Raw genomic sequence first — 19,501 nt, 5'->3', positions numbered from 1 at the left:
CTTAAAAAGGTTAAGCTGAGTGAGTAGTATCTTAAGCTGGAGCATGAGTGTGTGTTTGTACAAGGGTACGCAGGCATGTGTGTATACTCGTGGGCAGCTTCCTTTCTCCCCAGTCAGCATTCAAGGACTTCAGGTTGTTAGCCTAAGATCTCCTGCAGCTATAATACTGGTTTCTGATGTTTGAATTTTTTTCCCCCACAGACCTGGTTGTTAAATATTTACTACTATTCTGGAACGCTTTTTTCAAAATATAAAGGTAAACTACCTTCCAGTTCTTCAACCAGTATATCAGAATCTATAGTCCAGCAAAGTGGGAGGGCAGAGTGGGTATCTTAAAAGAAAAATTCTTGCTTTCCTCTAGTGTAAGTAGAAAATTCTATGTAAAACCAAGGAATAGACTCAAAATTTAACACAATGTTATGCTGAATGTGTTATTCAGGAAAATTCCAAAAATGCTCTTAGGTGTATCCAAAACACAAACAGGTTTTCCCTGTTATATACAGTCTACATACCTTTCCAACATGTCTCTAGTTTCATTGAGAAGTTTAATAGTGGTAATGTCCCTGGCAGAAAGTCCACAGGCCTATAAAATTAAATGCCACAGTTCAGGGTTTCAAATATTCACACATGGTCACAAAGAAACTAATCACATTCACAATCATCAGAGCTTAGAAAATCTAAAAGTCTATGTCCAGTCAACAACCAAAACTCCCAAATTCACAAAGCCTAGAGGCTTATGTGCATAGGGAGTAGTAGTTAAAACACAAATCAGAGTATATACTTTGTAGGGTTTTGTTTCTTTGGGCCTTCTTGGGTAGATTCCAAGCACACATAAACAAAGAAAGGAGAGGCTATGAGAGTACAAGAAATTTAATCAGGATATGTTGGATTTTTTTGTTCATCTATTCTGAGACGCTGTGTGTCCATTCCATGTGAAGTCTTAGGTTTTAACTTAGTTCAGTTAAGACTTGGTCCATCATTCCTTTCTTAACCTATACCTTTCAGTTATTTTCTTTCTGGTTCCATCGTGGAATTTTAAAATTTGGAAATTATTTTATATTCCAGAAAGCTTTTAAACTTTCCTTACTGCTTCTTCGTGGGGTTCTATTTTGTAAGTAAGTCTTCTGCAGTTCTTTCCATGTGTCCTCTATTTTAGCCTTTCCCTCTCAAGTCATGGGATTTTCTTATATGAGGTGCAGTTATTTTTGTGCACGCATGAATGCAGGGTCTCCCAATGCCCAAGATCGTCTTTGGGATCTTCAGGACACAGGGAGGTCTGCAGGCCATGAAAAGATAGCACTGCAGTCCACGGGCTCTGTGCTGAGGTGTGGCACAGAGGCCTCGCTGACCAACCTAGGGTTTCTCTTGTTAAGTGAGAGTGATTCTTATCCCAAGTGGAAAGAAATGGGTTGAATCTGCTTATTAGTGAGAAACTACTAAGTTAAAAAAATAAGCTCCATAACCTATAATCTTTGGCATTTTTATTATTCTTAGTCAATAGATTAATTTGTCTTCTGAATTCTCTAAGAGTAATGAACATGTTTTCCTCTGATTTCCAGCACATATCATAGTGCCCGCTACATGACTATTAATAAAAATTTGCTGGATATCTAAAATTATAAGTGATCCAATATCCTATTGGATCAGTCATATGTACTTTGTTTCCTAAATTAAACATAGTTTATTAAATTTTGGAAATATACGTCTTTGAATTACTTTTTAGAAGCCTCAGAAATCTAAATTTTAAGAGATAATAACAAATTTATTAAGCACAGAATAACTGGGTTGGTAAAATAGTTCTGAATGAAGCACCTGAACTGCTAATGGAGTTTCTTCATCTGGCATCATATAATGGCATAAAAAAGATCTGGATCCATCCTTGTTAGCCGAGGATGAAGGTATATGCTCCTCAACAAGAGTTCTTATTTCTTTTAGTTTTTGCTCCAAATCCAATAGAGACAAAGAATGTTTAAGAGAAACACTGGAAAAAGAGAAAAGAAAACTGAAATAAATTTTAACAATGCAACACTTACACTCTTATACACATTCTCTTCTTAATAGGCTACTACCTGAGATCTTGTTTCTTCTCGTCAAACCTGAAACTGCAAACTGTACCACAATAGACTAAGAAATCAGCCACAAGATTAGGGTCATTACTGTAGAGCTCAGATTTTATAAGAAAATTTCTACTACAATTACAGCTATTATTAGTGTAAGTGGTAGATAAAAGCCACAGAAGCAGATTTTAAAGGAACTCTTTTATCTCATGACTCAAATATTTCTGATTAGTTTGGAAATTAATCGATAAATGAAATATTAAAACTTTCCTCCAGTATCAAAAGGTTGATACTGATGAAGAAAGGGAATTTTGCAACATAATACCCAGGGATGGTGTCTGTATTAGATTACAAAGCATTTTACAAAGCACTATTTATTATGTTACTCACTTCATTAAAACATTTTAAGTTTTCTTTCATTCATCAGAATCAGTCAGAAAAGGCAAAGAAAAACACCTCACCTTCCTAAAACTTTCTGCACAGCTTGTTTAATGACAGTGATCAATTCTGTCAGACCTATTGAAGGATAAACAAAATTAAAAGCCTTGCTCACGTGAAAATTAAAAGCCTTGCTCACGTGACAATTTCTTCCATCATACAAATCAACAAACTAAGATTCGTAGCAAGGTTATAAATCAAGAGCTCACCATCTCCCAGGAGGTGCTGAATGCTTGATAAATACTGCTGCTGCACATCTGGGGGTGCTAGAACTGTCTGTCAAAACAGAAAAGAGGCTAAGTTAGTTTTTTACAAATAAAGAAGCAAATTTTCTATACAACTTGAAGTGAGATTTTTCAGGATCTGGAATAATAGGTTAAATAAGATTCTTTAGCACGTCAGAAAAAGTCTTATTTTTCAAAAGACAAAAAAATCATGATGCTAAAAGTTCACAATATCATGAATCATAAAGATGTTTATATCCCGGAAATTGTTATCAAGCTAAATCATATTTAGTTAAACTTCGAACCTGTTGAAAGAAAGGTCACTAAGTGCTTCATTGTAATAAACTCACAGTGCCATTTTTGCCAACTGCTGCATTATCCAGGTAAATATATCCACCAATTATGTTTAACTGGACCCGCAGAAGAACAACCAGCATACAGGTACTGTATACAGCCACAATACTTCTTGTGAAACCTACAGAGAGAAAAGAAACTCTTCAGTATTGTTACTAAGACACCAATAAATGTGTAAAATCATGAATCATCCCTATGACTAGTTCTTCACAAAATGACTTTAAAATACATTTGTAATTGTGTCAAGTCTAAAAATAAAAATATATCCATTTCAAATATTTCATATTTAATCAACCACCTTAACAACTTGCTTAGAATAATTTTAGTATGTTTCTTAATTGGAGTGATAACCAATAAAAAAATGTTGGATAGAAGAATCATGTTTTATTATCTTAGAGAGGAAAACTAAGAGGTGCTGAGAGTTGCTGCCTCAACACAGTTGTGCAAAGAGTGAGCTTAAAAGGGAGAGAGAACAGCAGGGCAGGGAAGAACTCTAGTCTTCCACGGCAGAGGAAGGAAGGATTGGGGAAGGTACAGGAAGACAGGGAAAATCTAGAGACTACTTCCCAGCACCATAACAAGGAATGTCCAAGATGGAGGAGAGAGCCGAGTGGTGACTGCTGCTAGGTCTCCCAGAAGGAAAATGTCCCCATGGACTTGATACACAGCTACCACTGACCCTTGAAGTAAAAACTTCCTTTAAAATACAGTGTTAATGATGTTAGGACCTACTGCAGAAATATGTAGTCTAGGACAATTTTTCATGTCATTAGAATAAGGACAACAGTAACATCACATTCACTGAATACTTGCTATGATTAGATAGTCACTTGTTTTATATTATTTTATTTAATCATGATGACAACTCCATAAAGCTTATAAGGAGGCACTCAGAGAACACAGTACAAAATTATCCTTTATAAATACTTAAGGATGTGCTATTGTACATCCTAATAAGCTTACTTATTATCTTCAGATCCTCCCATATTTCTACCTTGTTTGAAGGTCTAAAAGAAAAAAATCAGAGAGTTTATTAGATAAATTAATAAAAACTTGGAACTTTACTATAAATTTATATTTATTTATTTGTATTTTTATTTTGTACCAGGGATTGAACTCAGGACCTCGTGCTTGCCCAGCAGGCACTTGTGCCACTGAGCTAAAGCCCTAGCCCATATTTAATTTTTAAAGTTTAACACAAGTATCTGAAGAAACCCCCCCAAAATACAGCAAGAAATAATTATAATTCTAGTAACCAATAACAAGAAGCTTATCACTGGTATAAATTCTTCTCTTCTTTTCTCTCCTCCTGAGCATGTGCAGACATGTACTCTAAAACCATGAAGGAAAATCAGGAAAAATGTTTTTTTTTCCCCTTATGTACTATTTTACAAATAATGAAGTAGAGCATCTCTCTCTCTCTCTCTCTCTCTCTCTCTCTCTCTCTCCATCTATATATCTTGTTTTAAAGTATCATGAACATATGAATTCACTTACATATTGAATATGTAATGCACTATAAGTATTATCCCTCTTGGCGTTTAAATTGCTCATTTTTGGAAGCTAACTGGATCATGGGGCTCTTACTTCATCAGTGGATGGGGCCTCTGATGAGATCGTAATTTTACGGCATTACTGGGAGGGGATGGAAAGTGGAGATGGACCGAGTCAAGGGAGAGGGTCATGCGGGGTGACGGTGGGGTCTGTGTCTGGTCCCCAGCTCCTGCTCTGGCTCTTTCCCGTTGCTCTGCTTCTCAGCCATCATGAAGTGGACAGCTCTGTTCTACCGGACCCTTCTGCCACCAGGCTCTGCCTCAACTCAGGCCACAGCAACAGAACCCACCTCCACCCACTGACACGGTGAGCAAAAAGATAGCTTCCTGCTTTAAGTTGTCTTTCTGAGCTATTTGGTGACCATGAAAAAGACCAAACACACAAGGCCACAGTGTTTTAAACTTAATTTCACTTATCTTACATCTGCACTTCATTTTGCCTGCTTCAGAAACCTGTGAAACTGACATAATGACTCATGCTTGATCCCTCAAGCCAGCTGCATGAGTTGTAGAATTACAGAAGCAATATTAAAAGGGCCTGATGCCTTGTTTGTCAGTTCTCTGTATCAGAGGAGCATGTATTTCATGAAGGATATACAGTCAGACTTCAAGTCACTTAGCATTGTTTCTGTCTTTGTGGTTATAGCATTGATTAGATTTATATTTAGGTTTATTTTACTACCAATATTTAGATGTTGCTTTTTAAACATGTAAATGTAAAACATGAAGTAAGAGCCCCCATTATACAGTCACCTTTCAAAGATGAGCAATTTATTTGAACTCCAAGAGGGATAATAATTATGGTGCTTACATATATAATAAGTAAATTCATACGTTCATAATAATGTAGCTCCACACAAAGTCCCTGGGCTCCATGCAATACCACCACCAAAAAAATCTTTTTATTTTCTGCTATTTTACTTTATACAAGGCAATATGTATTATTTTCATATATTCGTAACTGTTCTCTTAGATAAAAGGAATGATATTGTACAATTTTTCTTTACTTTAAAGGATATAGCATTATACTCTGGCAATTTTTTCATAGTAGTATACAGATGAGAGTCATATTTTTAAATAAAAGTATTTTAACTCTCTGTATGGATAAACTATGCAGATATAACTCAGTATTTTTCAGGGCTTCTATGCAAAAAACCCAGTTTTCTTTTTATTTCCCATTTGTCATAGACCAATATCCTTGTAAAATAAAAAAAAATTATTAAAAAATTAAAAACAAATATATGCAAAACAAGATCATATTTCTTATTACTATATGCAACATGAATTTGTATTTCAGTAAGAAATTTAATTATCATTGTAACTGTGGGGCATTGTAACTTTTTACCTTTCTCTGCAGTGGGCAGATGCTGGAGCTCAATCATCTGTGCTCTAGACAGCAGAGGTTACAGAGACACATAGAATGGGTCCTACAGGGTGCACGGCACACTGCACGGCATCTACAGGATCCATGTGAGTGCCACAGTGTCTCTTTTCCCTGCAGTTTGGGGATTGAACTCAGGGCTCCCTGCATGCTAGGTAAATTCTCTACTGTTGGGAGCCGCAGCCCCGAGCCCGGTCGCCTCACTTGGCGGACGTGAGGCCTGTAGTAAAGAGTAAAGCCTGAGGTAGATTACCCCTCCCATCGAGCACGTTAGTTTCCTGCTTACCGCGTAAGCAACCCGCTCAACAATATAGTCTGCCTGGCAACTGATGATGTTAGCCAATCAGCTTGCCTTGCTTACTTTAACATGATTGGACACTGTATCCGTATATATACTGGTGCCACCCCTGGGGGGGAAGAAGAAGCCCAGAAGTAGAAGCCTAGAAGGAGCCGCGGGGAGCGGACCAAAGGAGGCTTCGGCTGGGAGCGATCCCAGGGCAGGCTGTACGGAGAAGGAAAATAAAAGAAAAGGTTGTCCACTGCCAGACTTTGTCGTGTGTCCTTCCTGCCGGCCGGGAGCGACATCGACATTTGGAGGCCCGCACGGGGACTGATCACCCCCGAGACGTGACAGCGGACAACGCTCCAGTACAGAGCTGCGAGACAGGTGAGTTGGGGATAAGCCTGGGCTCTGGGTGGCGCGCACCTACAGGGCTTTTAGACTCCCCTCAGGCTCACGCGTAAGTGGCGGATTCCTTGGGCCTCACGCGGTGAGTAACATATTAAAAGATGGGAAACATGCTAGGTAGCAACACTAAGAGCGAGGGTGGTTGTGAAGAAAGCTCTCAAGAGCTTACAAAAGTACGCAGGGTATTTGAGCAGGCCCAGTCGGGGAGCTCCCGAGAGGGGCCCGTCAAGGGGAACAAAGATGCTAAGGAGAAGGACGGGGCTCTAGCCTCGGAGTCGTCTGACTCCGAGGACGAGGGAAAGTTGAATGGCAAGGAGGCCAAAGAGACCAGCTGTCAGGAGCCTAAGTCGCTCGATAAGGAGTCGCAGGGTTCTTTCCCAGCGTTGCGCCGTGAATTGCGCTCCGCTCAACTTGGTCTGCGGAGGAGTAGAGAGCTCCTGAGCGCTCCCCGGCGCGAGAGGGAGGCGAAGCCTTCCGCCCCACCTTGGGGGCTGTTCCCGGAGGCGATCCCTCGCCGCGAGGCGGCCGCCCGGGAGCTCCCTTCCCCTTCGCCAGAACAGGAAGTGATGCACGGGCCCCCATTTTCCGCCCAATCATGGCCGCCGTCTTATGCTCCGCCGCCGGCGGGTCGGTATTTTTACAGGCGGCTTTGGCAGGGGGGACGTTTGTCTCATGAGGTACATCCACCACCTGGGATAGATAGTGGCCCCTACGGGATATTTCCTGTACAAGTAGCTATGGGCCAGGGACGTAATGCATGGGAGCCTTTTGAGATAAAGCAGATTAGAGAACTTAAAAATGCAGTTACAACCTTTGGGCCGACTGCGCCTTACACCATTGCCATGCTGGAGAACCTGTCTTCTGGGCCCCTCACCCCCGCGGACTGGATTCAGCTGGCAAAGGCGTGTCTGCCCTCGGGTAGTTACCTGGATTGGCGAGCCTGGTACGCAGAGTTCTCTGCAGAGCAGGCTGAGAGAAACGCCAGTCGGGGAAACCGGGGGTGGAACAAGGAAATGCTTATGGGAGAAGGTCGGCACGCTGATGATCAGACTCAGTTCCCCGGCGCTGTCTATGAACAAATCAACGCCATAGGGCTCCGCGCCTGGAAGCAGGTAAGTGGTGCCGGAACAGCCTCCTTGTGTCTTTCAAAAATAATTCAGGGTACCACAGAGCCATTTGTTGACTTTGTGGCCTGAATGCAAGATGCTGCCGATAAGATATTTTCTGATCCGGGAGTGGCTCGACCACTGGTAAGGCAGCTGATTTTTGAGCAATGTACAAAGGAGTGCAAGGCAGCGATAGCTCCTCATAAGAACAAGGACCTCAACGCCTGGATTAGGATATGTAGAGAGATAGGGGGGCCGCTCTCCAACTCGGGAGTGGCTGCTCTCCTGGCCGCGGCTGTACAGCAGAGGGGACCTCGCGGGTTAGAAGGGGAATGTAAGGCTAAAGGGTGTTTTGCCTGCGGGGAGCCAGGACACATTAAACGTCATTGCCCAAACAATGCAGATGCTAGGCCTCGTCCTAGGAATGAAGAACCATATGTTTGTGGGCGATGCAAGAGGGGATCACACAAAGCTGAGGAGTGTAGGTCGGTCTTTGATGCTCAGGGCAACCGTATTTGTGGACGAGATGCTAGAGGGCCAAAAAACGGCCAGAGGGGGCCCCCTTCACAGGCGGGCCCCCGCCCCAGAGACAGGACAGCTCAGGATGGCAGCCTTCAACAAGGGCCACCCCTGGGTCAGCAGGTGTGGACCTCAGTGTCGCCTCCAGACTTATATTAGTGCCTGATATGGGTGTTCGAGTGGTTGAAACCACTTTTAAGGGACCATTACCCGAAAATTCCGTGGGTCTGGTGATCGGGAGATCCTCCACGGCCCTTCGGGGTCTCATAGTAGTCCCGGGGGTCATAGACTCAGACTACACAGGACACATTAAAATTATGGTTCAATCTCTTGTGGGTACTATGGTAATCAATAAAGGAGACAAGATAGCGCAGCTCTTGCTGCTCCCCAGTCTCCACAAGAGATTTCCCTCAAAGCAGAAAATTAGAGAAAGTCAAGGTTTCGGTTCCTCAGGGGAAGTCTTCGAGGGACTCCATGTGACACTTGATAAAAGGCCCATGCTCTCACTTAAGGTCAATGGCAAGAATATAACAGGGCTCCTAGATACAGGAGCTGACCGTTCCATTATCTCCAAAAAGGTTTGGCCTTCCAACTGGCCCACCAACACTGCAGATAACACGCTGCAGGGCCTGGGGATGGTGTCAGCTCCTCAGGTTAGTGCTTCAACCCTGCTCTGGTGCGATGAGGAGGGTCATCAGGGCCATTTCCAACCATTTGTGTTGCAGTTGCCAGTGTCTCTATGGGGAAGGGACATCCTCACTCAGATGGATGTCACGCTTACGTCAAACTGCTTCCCCCAGGCTAAGGATATACTCAGAAACCAGGGATATACCCCCGGCAAAGGCTTGGGCAATGCCCTACAGGGTCGGACATCCCCAATACCAGTAGAGAACAAAAAAGGTAGGCAAGGGCTGGGTTTTTCTTAGGGGCCACTGAAGAAGCTCTCCTACCCACTTCGATCAAAATCACCTGGAGGTCAAATGATCCGGTTTGGGTACCTCAGTGGCCCCTGCCTAAGGAGAAGCTATTAGCCTTGTCAGAAATAGTCAGTACACAACTTAGATTAGGACACATTAAGCCGTCAACCTCCCCATGGCACACCCCCATTTTTATAATTAAGAAAAAGTTTGGCAAATGGAGGCTGCTCCATGATCTAAGGGCGGTCAACGCGCAGATGCAGTCCCTGGGGGCGGTCCAGAGGGGGCTGCCAGCTCTCTCAGCCATCCCTCAATCCTGGCCAGTTTATGTTATAGATCTTAGAGACTGTTTCTTCTCAATCCCCCTGCATCCAGAGGACACTCATAGGTTCGCCTTTACTTTACCCACCATTAACCAAGAAAGCCCTGATCTCAGATACAAGTGGATAACGCTGCCCCAAGGTATGGCCAACAGTCCCACTATGTGTCAGATTTACCTTGATTCCCTACTGGCCCCCCTATGGAAATCCTTTCCCAAGATAAGATGTGTGCATTACATGGACGACCTTTTGCTCAGCGGCAGGGACCCAGACATGCTAAATAATATGCTCGGCCAGTTGGTCGAGGCCCTGAGACAAGCTAATCTGCATGTTGCCCCCGACAAGATTCAGGGAGGAGAAATGGTAACCTACTTAGGCGCGAAAATCTCCCCTATGCTAGTCTCTCCACAGAAGGTCACCATTAGGACGGATGGCGTTAGGACCCTAAATGACATGCAAAAGCTATTGGGAGACATTAATTGGATTAGGCCATATTTACATATACCAAATTCAGATCTCAAACCCCTGTTCGACCTTCTAAAGGGAGACCCAGATATAGCCTCCCACAGGAGGCTCACTCCTGAGGCAAGAGCTGCCTTACAGAGAGTGGAAAAAGCCTTAGGTGGGGCTACCTTACACAGAATTGAACCAGGGCGACCCTTTGATGTCTGTTTGCTACAGACTAGTCTACAGCCCACAGCGGTGATTTGGCAGAAAGGACCATTACTGTGGATACACCCTAAGGTCTCACCTGCAAAAGTCATAGAGCATTACCCAGAGGCAGTCGCTTCATTGGCCCTTGAAGCGCATGATAGAGCTGTCCAACATTTTGGCTCAGGACCACAAGCCATCCGAGTACCCTATACCGCCAGCCAGATCAAGACCCTGGCTGCCTGCATAGATACATGGGCCATTCTGAGATGTGTTTTCCATGGGGATATAAACAATCAATACCCTAAAGACCCTATCTTGTCATTTGTCACTCAGCACCCTATAATTTTTCCAAAGGTTACTGCCTCTGAGCCATTAGTCCTAGCAACTACAATATACACAGATGGCTCCAAGACGGGGATAGGCGCCTATGTGATCCTAGGCAAGCCCCCGGTTACCATACAATTTGAACCTGATCAGCCTCAGGTGGTGGAACTACAGATCGTTAAAATGATTCTTAAACGGTTCTCAGAAGCCATTAATATTGTCTCCGATTCTAGGTATGTGGTCAATGCTATACAAGTGCTTGAGACTGCCGGTTTAATTAGATCCACTTCCACAGTGGCTGGGCTGTTCCTGTCTATCCAGACATTGCTTCAGAACAGACACCATAAGGTCTTCACCACCCACATAAGAGCACATACATCCCTGCCAGGGCCCATGGCACAGGGGAATGCGGCTGCTGATACTGCCACTCGCCCGTTATGGATTTTCACCTTACTAACACCAATCGAGCGAGCCCGTGCCTTCCATGATAAGTTTCATGTCAATGCCAGGACACTAGCAAACCATTTCCATGTTTCCAGAGCAGATGCACGAGATATCGTGCGACTATGTGACTCCTGTGCCACATACAAACCTGCCATACCGATGGGAGTAAACCCTCGAGGTTTGATCCCTGGTGATGTTTGGCAGATGGACATCACACATATACAGGAGTTTGGGACTCTTAAATATGTTCATGTTTCCACAGACACCTGTTCTCACGTCATATTCGCAACAGCAGAAACAGGTGAAAAAGTGTCTAATGTGATCAATCATTGCCTGGCGGCTTGGGCCGCATGGGGCAAACCAAAAATATTAAAAACTGATAATGGACCAGCCTATATAGGCAAAGCCTTCAATGAGTTCTGCAAAATGATGGAGGTTCAATTAAAACATGGTATCCCATACAATCCCCAAGGTCAAGGAATCATTGAGAGGGCTCATAGAAGCCTCAAAGAAATTTTACAAAAACAAAAAGGGGGAGTAGGCCAAGGCCTGGCCCCAAAGGCACGATTATCCATGGCACTATTCACACACAATTTTTTAAATTTAAATAATGATAATTGCTCCCCAGCCGTGGAGCACTGCAACCCTTCCCCCAACCATAAAGGGTGGGTGAAGTGGAAAGATGTCCTGACAGGACAATGGATGGGCCCGGATCCAGTGGTCAGCTGGAACCGAGGCGCGGTTTGTGTTTTCCCACAGGAATCGGGACGAGAACCACTGTGGGTACCGGAGAGACTGACACGGGCGATAAAGCCCTCGACTGAAGATCAGACCTGCCCTACCGGAGATCCATCACAGACCAACCAACAAGATGAATAGAAATAGCGATAGCCCGAAATGGACAAGAAGATCCTCAGGCATATGCATGGCTCGCTCGCCTAGCCTACGACCGAGTCTAGAGGTGGTGAGCTTCCCACACTCCTCCTCTAAAAAATTATGACATAGCTGGGTAGGAGAGTCAATGACAGGTAAGAGCGTACTCCCCCGGTGCGACTCAACCTAAGCCAGGCCCTACCCCATCCTGCACGTAAGCCGCTGGACTGTTAGATGCTGCCCAGGTCTAAATTTCTCTCCGAGGGGATTTCTTTACGGAGAGGAAATGAGTGCAAGCTTGTGTGCATCCAGGTTCCGTCCAGTTTGTGCCTGGCCCTAGAAAAAGGACGAGGGCCTCAGGGCCTTGGCAGACCATGGGACGGCCGACCAGGGTCTAAGCCAAGGACCTACGGTGGGCCTACGCATAGGGCATAAGCCTCTGCACCCAGTCCAGGAAGGGCTACGATGCGCACATTTATAAAAAAAAAAATAAAAAATAAATAAATAAATAAAAAAGGGGGAGATGTTGGGAGCCGCAGCCCCGAGCCCGGTCGCCTCACTTGGCGGACGTGAGGCCTGTAGTAAAGAGTAAAGCCTGAGGTAGATTACCCCTCCCATCGAGCACGTTAGTTTCCTGCTTACCGTGTAAGCAACCCGCTCAACAATATAGTCTGCCTGGCAACTGATGATGTTAGCCAATCAGCTTGCCTTGCTTACTTTAACATGATTGGACACTGTATCCGTATATATACTGGTGCCACCCCTGGGGGGGAAGAAGAAGCCCGGAAGTAGAAGCCTAGAAGGAGCCGCGGGGAGCGGACCAAAGGAGGCTTCGGCTGGGAGCGATCCCAGGGCAGGCTGTACGGAGAAGGAAAATAAAAGAAAAGGTTGTCCACTGCCAGACTTTGTCGTGTGTCCTTCCTGCCGGCCGGGAGCGACATCGACACTCTACCACTGAGCATCACAGTTATTGTGATTAAACTGAGAATTTACTGCAATTCAAGGTATTTAGTGCAAGTAAATCACATCTTTTTTCAGAAAAAATTTCAAAGTATGATTAAGATAAAAGAATAGGAAAAGGTTAGTTGCAGCATTGTATGACAGGGAAAATTAGGGTGTTTGAATTGGGATTGTATTTGCTAAAACTGTATTGTATTTCGCATGATTTTGGTGGGAAAAGGCAGAGTAATACCACCCAGGACATTCCTTTGTGTTGACAGTCACTAAAACTGGACTTTGAAAATAGATTTAAAATACTGACCTTTGGGCTGGGGATGGAATTTAGTGGTAGTGTGTTTGTCTAGGTTTGATCCCTAACATCTCTCTCTCTCACACACACACACACACACACACACACACACACACACACACATACCCACACACTCCAGGCCTCGATCCAGATCTAGCCCTCATTATCTTGAGAATTTTCATTTTGTTTCATTTTTCGAGACAGGATGTCACTTTGTAGTTCAGCCTGGCCTTGAACTCACTATGTAGCCCAGACTAGCTGTGAACTTGCGGTGATCCTCCTGCCTCAACCTTCTGAGAGCTGGGATTACAGGAACGTGCCACCCTGACAGCTTTCTTTTTGAGAAATTCTGATTTTAAATCAAATAGGACAGGGAAAAGTATTTTCTATACAAAGATTCCTTTCAAATGATTTGTCTGATGGAAATGTACTGTAAGTTAAATACAATCAGAGTTTTTAGTGTCAGTAAAATATTAAGACCTAAATGAATCCTTAAAATGTATCCTCTCTTGTGATGAGGGGTGTTTTAAGATTCTCTGCCATTGAAACTTTCTTGCCATTGTCAATCTTCAATAAGAATACAAAGTAGGGCCAGGGATATAGCTCAGTGGCACAGTGACAGCCTGGCAAGTGCAAGGTCCCGAGTTCAATTCTAGGTACACCCCACCTACCCAAATGTTGAAAACAGTGTGGTTTACTTGCTACTATGAAACAGATAAATATGGCTCTCAGATAATTAATTATTAAACTAGTTTAACAGAAAAATTAGTTTGATAGGTTTATATGATATCTGTTATGGTGTAGATTTGAAGTATTCTCCAAGAGCCCCTCGTGCTTGGAAGGTGATTGAATCACAGGGTGCTGTATTCACAGATTACTCTGCTGATGAATTCCTAGCTGACCTTCAGGCAGGAGTTGGGGTCTGGGTAGAGGTGGTCTTTGCTGCTGTGGCCAGAAGGGCATTTCTCCTTCTCTGCCTCCTCCCTTTTCTCTCCCTGCTTCCTGGCTACCTTGAGGAGCAGTTTCCTACACCTGGGCCCTTCCTTCCCCATCCCACTTCTTCCTTGGAGCCAGCTGACAGCGGACTGCAACCTCTACACACCGTGAGCCCAAGCTGTAGGTATTGGGCATTCTGTATTACTACTAGAAAGTGACTAAGATCAGATCAGAGTTGACTGAATACTAATATAAAAACAATAATAAGACTGCAGGCTTTTTAAATTACACTTGTTAATGGTTCAATCCCTTCTTGTTTTCTTTCTCCTTTTCCTTCCTCTGCCCCTCCTGTCTCTGCCCCCTATTTCTTCTTTCTCTCTCGTCTCTCCTCTTCTCCTATTCCTCCTCCTCTCTCTCTGTTTTTTCTCTTTTCAGCTCTGAATCCAGAGCCTCTGCAGCGAGTTACATCCTTGAACCTTCTTTATTTTTTATTTTGAGTTTTCCTAAGTTACCAAGTTGCCTAGGATGGATTTGAACATGCGATCCTCCTGTTTCAGTGCCCCAGAGTGCTGGGGTTATATGCACAAACCACCATGCCTGGCTTCAAGCCCACATTTGTGCAAGTGTTTTTCAAATAGATGTTTCCCCCCAAATTGTAAAGTAATAGTTTCAAGTCAAAAGAAAGAGAAAAAACCAAACCCTGCCCCCCCCAAAACTGTGACCCTTCTTAAATGTTGGAATTTAAGAAATCTTTCTCCATTAAAAACAAAAGGACAATCACATCTTTTCTCTAATGTTATCCAGGATTACACATCAAAATTAAAGCTTTTACCTCCATTTTCCTACACACACCCCCATTTTCGCTTTTGTTTTTTGCCTCTTCATTACGTTTATTTATTTATTTATTTCACCATGGCTCTAACTTGTCTTGAATTATAATTAGTTATTTAATCTACTTCTTTAGCTGTTAAGACGGTACAGGAACTTTATCCTAATAATAAAGAGTGCTGGGCATTGAACCTGGAACCTCAAGCAAACCAACATGTGCTCTACTACTGAGCTAAGCTGCCAGCCCTTTAACATTTCAAACCTCTCAAAGCATATGGAACCTAGCACCTTCAAACAAATAGATTCACTACGCATAAAGACTGCCACCATGTTTATTCTTTGATGTTATTGTTTGTTTTCTATGAGACAGGGTCTCACTCTGTAGTTCTGGCTGGTCTTGGATTTACTATGTAGTCCAGGTCGCCTTTCAACTTGCAGTGACCCTCCTACCTCAGCCTCCTGGCTCTGGGATGACAAGTGTGCACCACCATGTCCTGTGCCACCATGTTCATTATGTCTGCTATGATGTTTTTATAGAATTGTTGTATACAATCTTCAGTTGTCTTGCCTTCCCAACAAATTAAAAAGTGAAGGCAATTAAGAAGAATCTATTTCTTTTCTATCCTATATTTATGTGCATACAGGTGCTAAGTATTTATGTGACTGAGAGTGATTTGCTTACACGTATCTTCTTCATATAATTACAGAAATTAATTTATAAGCTAAACTTTACATATTTAAGGCAGGTTAAAGAATCTATCCTAAGAATGTGAAACTATGGAAGCGAAGTCCCATGACACTAGTATTATAGTTTAATCAGACAAAACATTTCTAAGTACACAAATCTATTGTTATTTTATGAAGCATTCTTTGAATATACAAGAAATACTTCAAAGAAATTTTGCTGTTGTTTGTATTTGTCTTGCAGGAATGTTATGAAAGTCAAATGGCAGCATATAGGTACAGAAAGTAATTTCTGCTGGCTATTGGCAGGTGATTACAAAGCAAGTAGATATTTTAGTATGGCTACGATGATGAAAATTTAGTGTTGGAACTGTAGTCCAGTGGTAGAGCACATGGTCAGCATCCATACGGCCCTGGTGCCCCTAATCCAGCACACAGAATTTACTAAGTGGAGTCACTTACCCCTACATATCTTGTTCATTAAAAAAAGAAGCTAGTTTCTTCTAGAAACGTTCTTAAACTAACATGGCATGTATTAACTTACAACATCTCGAGGCATGCTAGATGAGATATATGAGGTCATATATATAAAAGTGTTTTACAAAACGCAGTGGTCATTGGGCTGGGGATTTAGCTCAGTGGCATAAACGCCTGCCTTGCAAGCGTGCAGTTGTGAGTTTGATCCCCAGTACCAAAAAAATAAAATAAAAAAATAAAAAAACGCAGTGGTCATATAAATTATTAATATTATATGTTTGTGTCATACTTGCATTTCGTTAGTAACTGATCATGTAAATTCATCACCATACTTATTTAAAATCTTAACATACTTTACTTAATATACTTTAAAAACTATGAGAAGCATAGTATTCTGTAAGAATACTATAGCTTCTATAAGAAACTAAATTTTTTTAGTTTCACAATTTCTGGTTCAGAAAAATATTCCATAAGTACTCAATTATTAATGATATAAAATCATTTATATGAAAAGCAACGCACACACATTGCCCTAAATGACCTGTGTAATGAGACACAGCATAAACAAATGAACAGAATGAAATATTAATTCAGTGATAATTGCTTATATTTTGCTAACTGAGCTTATATCTAACAAACTTTAATTAAAAAGAACAAAACAAAGGTTCTGCAATGTATTTTAATTCATTCTATAAATTTTAAGTGAAGTCCATTTACCTGTTTTTTAGCAGAGCTGTAAGGCTCTCTGAATTCAGTTGCTGCATTAAGGCCTCTCTCAGCGTCGGAAGCATGGACAACACTGTAACACAAACCGAACATTTAAAAGGTCACAGGTGACATTTCTATCCACATTGTGAAATGTGAATTGTTTTAAGCTGTCTGATAAGACTAGCAACATGTAAGAATTTGGAGGGAATGTCAAGGCTAGAGAATTGCATTACTGAGAGCAATATAAAACTATTATGGACTAATAAATCATGTATTTCTTATGTTAACTGGAATAAGGTACATATACAGTATAATCACAGCAACGTAAACAAGTACATGCAGATGAAAGAACAGAAAGAATCTCAGTGGTGGTCTCTGGGCTATGGGTTATGTGTAATTATTTTTTTCGTCTTTCTTTTCTGTACTGTCCAAATTTCTAACAATAAATGTTTACTTTTCATATAATGAAAATTATCAAAACTGACATTTTTATATTTAGCTATACTTTGTTTCATACTTTATTTTTAATTTTAAAAAAAGGTTATTAGATAATATAAAGTAATAAATATTTATTGTACCATAACACAAAAGTACAGCAGGCTAGAAACTGAGTGTTGCTGTTAGTTTTGATTTTTCAATTGCTCCTGCATGTCTATTTCTTCTAGCAATAATGTGAAGACAAAACCAGATACAGTATAAGAGAAAGTTTACAAACAATTCACTACACTTACTTTGTATCTCTGCACTATATAAAAACTGCAGAAGACATACACATTTATAAATTAAAATGAGTTTGATAATAAAAATTTTTTTTTTGGTCTTTTTCCTTTTTATCAGTACCAGGGATCGAACTTAACGACTGCCTGCTTGCGAGGCACGCGCTTATGCCGCTGAGCTAAACCTCTAGCCCCTGATAATAAAATTTTTAGGAATTTAAAAATTCTACATCAGATTTCCTTATTGTTAGGAGTTTTGTTTACTAGAGTAAAGTAAGTTATAGCAGCAGGCAATTAGAACATGATCATCTGGTTGGGCAAGTGGGCATGACCTGTCAATCACAGAGATCCAGGATACAATGTACCCAAATCCTGCATTAGGACCAATAAGAGAATGCTCTTTAATTCTTCTGTCATGAAATCAAGCAAGTTTCTGATAGATGTGATGACTAAAAACACATAATCATCTCAATAGATGAACAAAAGGTGTTTGACAAAACCCAATATCCTTTTGTGATTAAAAGCATTGAAAAAAATAGGTACAGAATGACCTTATCTCAATCTGATAAAAGCTAATTATGACAAACCTACTGCAACATCATATTAAATGGGGGAAAACTGAAAGTTGTTCCTCTAAAATCAGGAACAATACAGTCTTTGAACAATGACCAGAACAAACAGACAAAACAAAGAAATAAAATGAATAATATTAAAGGAGGAAATCAAATAATGATTACTTGCAAGTGACATGATCTTCTTCATTGACGATCCCAAAATTACATCAAAAGACTCTTAGAATTAATAATAGAATTCAGTAATGTAGAAGACAGACAAAAATCACACAAAAATCAACAGCATTCCTATATACTAAAAATGAACCCACTGAAAAATAAATTCACAATAGCAGCAAGAAAAATTAAATACCTAGGAATTAACCAAACAAAGTGAAAGACCTCTACAACAAACAACGAAGCATTCTAAAAAAGGAAATCAAAGAGGATATCAGAAAATGGAAAGATACCCTGATACTGGATAGGTAGAAACAACACAAAGTAGCTATACATCCAAAATTGACATACAAATTTAATGCAACCCTAATCAAAGTTCCAGCAGCTTTCTTCAAAGAACTGGAGAAAACAATCTTCAAATTCATACGGAACCAGAAGAGACTTATAATAGCAAAAGAAATCCTGGGCAAAAAAAGAAAAGCAAGATGCATCACAATCCAGGGCTTGAAGTTTTATTACAAAGCTACAATGACAAAACCAGTATGGTACTGGCAAATCCGTATGGACATGCCTCAGAAAGCAAAAATAGAAATTCCACTAGATAGCTATTTCCCTTATAAATATCTTCCCAAAAGTGTTAAATATATTGTATTATAGTGATACATGCACATCTATGTTATAACAGCACAATTCATAACGGCTAAATCTTGCAAATGGCCTATTTGTCTACCAACAGATGAACAGATGCAGAAAATGTGGTATTTATACACCACAGAATACTATCCTGCTGTAGAGAAAGATAAATTTGAGTCATTTATAGCAAATAGATGCACATTGAGACTATATTTTAAGTAAAATAAATCAGACACACAAGCTTAAATAGCACATGATTTTTATTATGTGAGAAACCCAAAGGATAAATAAAGAGCAAAATAAAAGACAACAGGAAGTGAGGAAGTAAAGTTTTCAAAGGGGAAAGGGATCAAGAGTTGGGGGAAGTGGAGAGGGGAGAGAAAAGGGGGATGAAAGAGGAATAAGATGTGTTCTGTACATGAATAACTACACACAAGGATGGGAATATGTACCACAAACATGAACAAAGGAAAATGGAAGGAAGGAAGCGGGGAGGGGGGCACCAAGAGATGAATGGGGAGGGAAGAGAAAGGGGAAGAAAAAATGTACACGATTATGTGTATGCACAAATTTCTCACAAGGAATGTAAATATTATGTACTGCAAACATGAGCTAATAAAAAAAGAAAAACTGTTTCAATGAAAAGTAAATTAACAACCAGAACTTCTGGTACAATTGGGAGCTCTTCCA

At 41.3% G+C, this 19,501-nt stretch overlaps 1 protein-coding gene across 1 annotated transcript in view; it reads right to left on the bottom strand.

Annotated features, from left to right (window-relative positions):
• Pex3 (peroxisomal biogenesis factor 3) overlaps window positions 1-19,501 on the bottom strand; it is a 53,896-nt gene that overhangs the window by 16,931 nt on the left and 17,464 nt on the right. The window contains exons 3-9 of the mRNA XM_003465645.4: window positions 16,744-16,825; window positions 4,037-4,080; window positions 3,070-3,194; window positions 2,705-2,771; window positions 2,519-2,573; window positions 1,813-1,981; window positions 513-583 (exon numbers count right to left, since the gene is read on the bottom strand). Of these exons, the coding sequence (XP_003465693.1) occupies window positions 513-583; window positions 1,813-1,981; window positions 2,519-2,573; window positions 2,705-2,771; window positions 3,070-3,194; window positions 4,037-4,080; window positions 16,744-16,825 (613 nt within the window). The remainder of the gene's footprint in view (window positions 1-512; window positions 584-1,812; window positions 1,982-2,518; window positions 2,574-2,704; window positions 2,772-3,069; window positions 3,195-4,036; window positions 4,081-16,743; window positions 16,826-19,501) is intronic.

The sequence above is a fragment of the Cavia porcellus genome, unplaced genomic scaffold, assembly GCF_034190915.1.
Source record: "Cavia porcellus strain 051 isolate PalLab524CR breed Dunkin Hartley unplaced genomic scaffold, mCavPor4.1 scaffold_22, whole genome shotgun sequence".
Lineage (NCBI taxonomy): Eukaryota > Metazoa > Chordata > Mammalia > Rodentia > Caviidae > Cavia > Cavia porcellus.
Note: the sequence above shows the minus strand (reverse complement) of the source record. Positions and strands in the feature narration are given on the sequence as shown.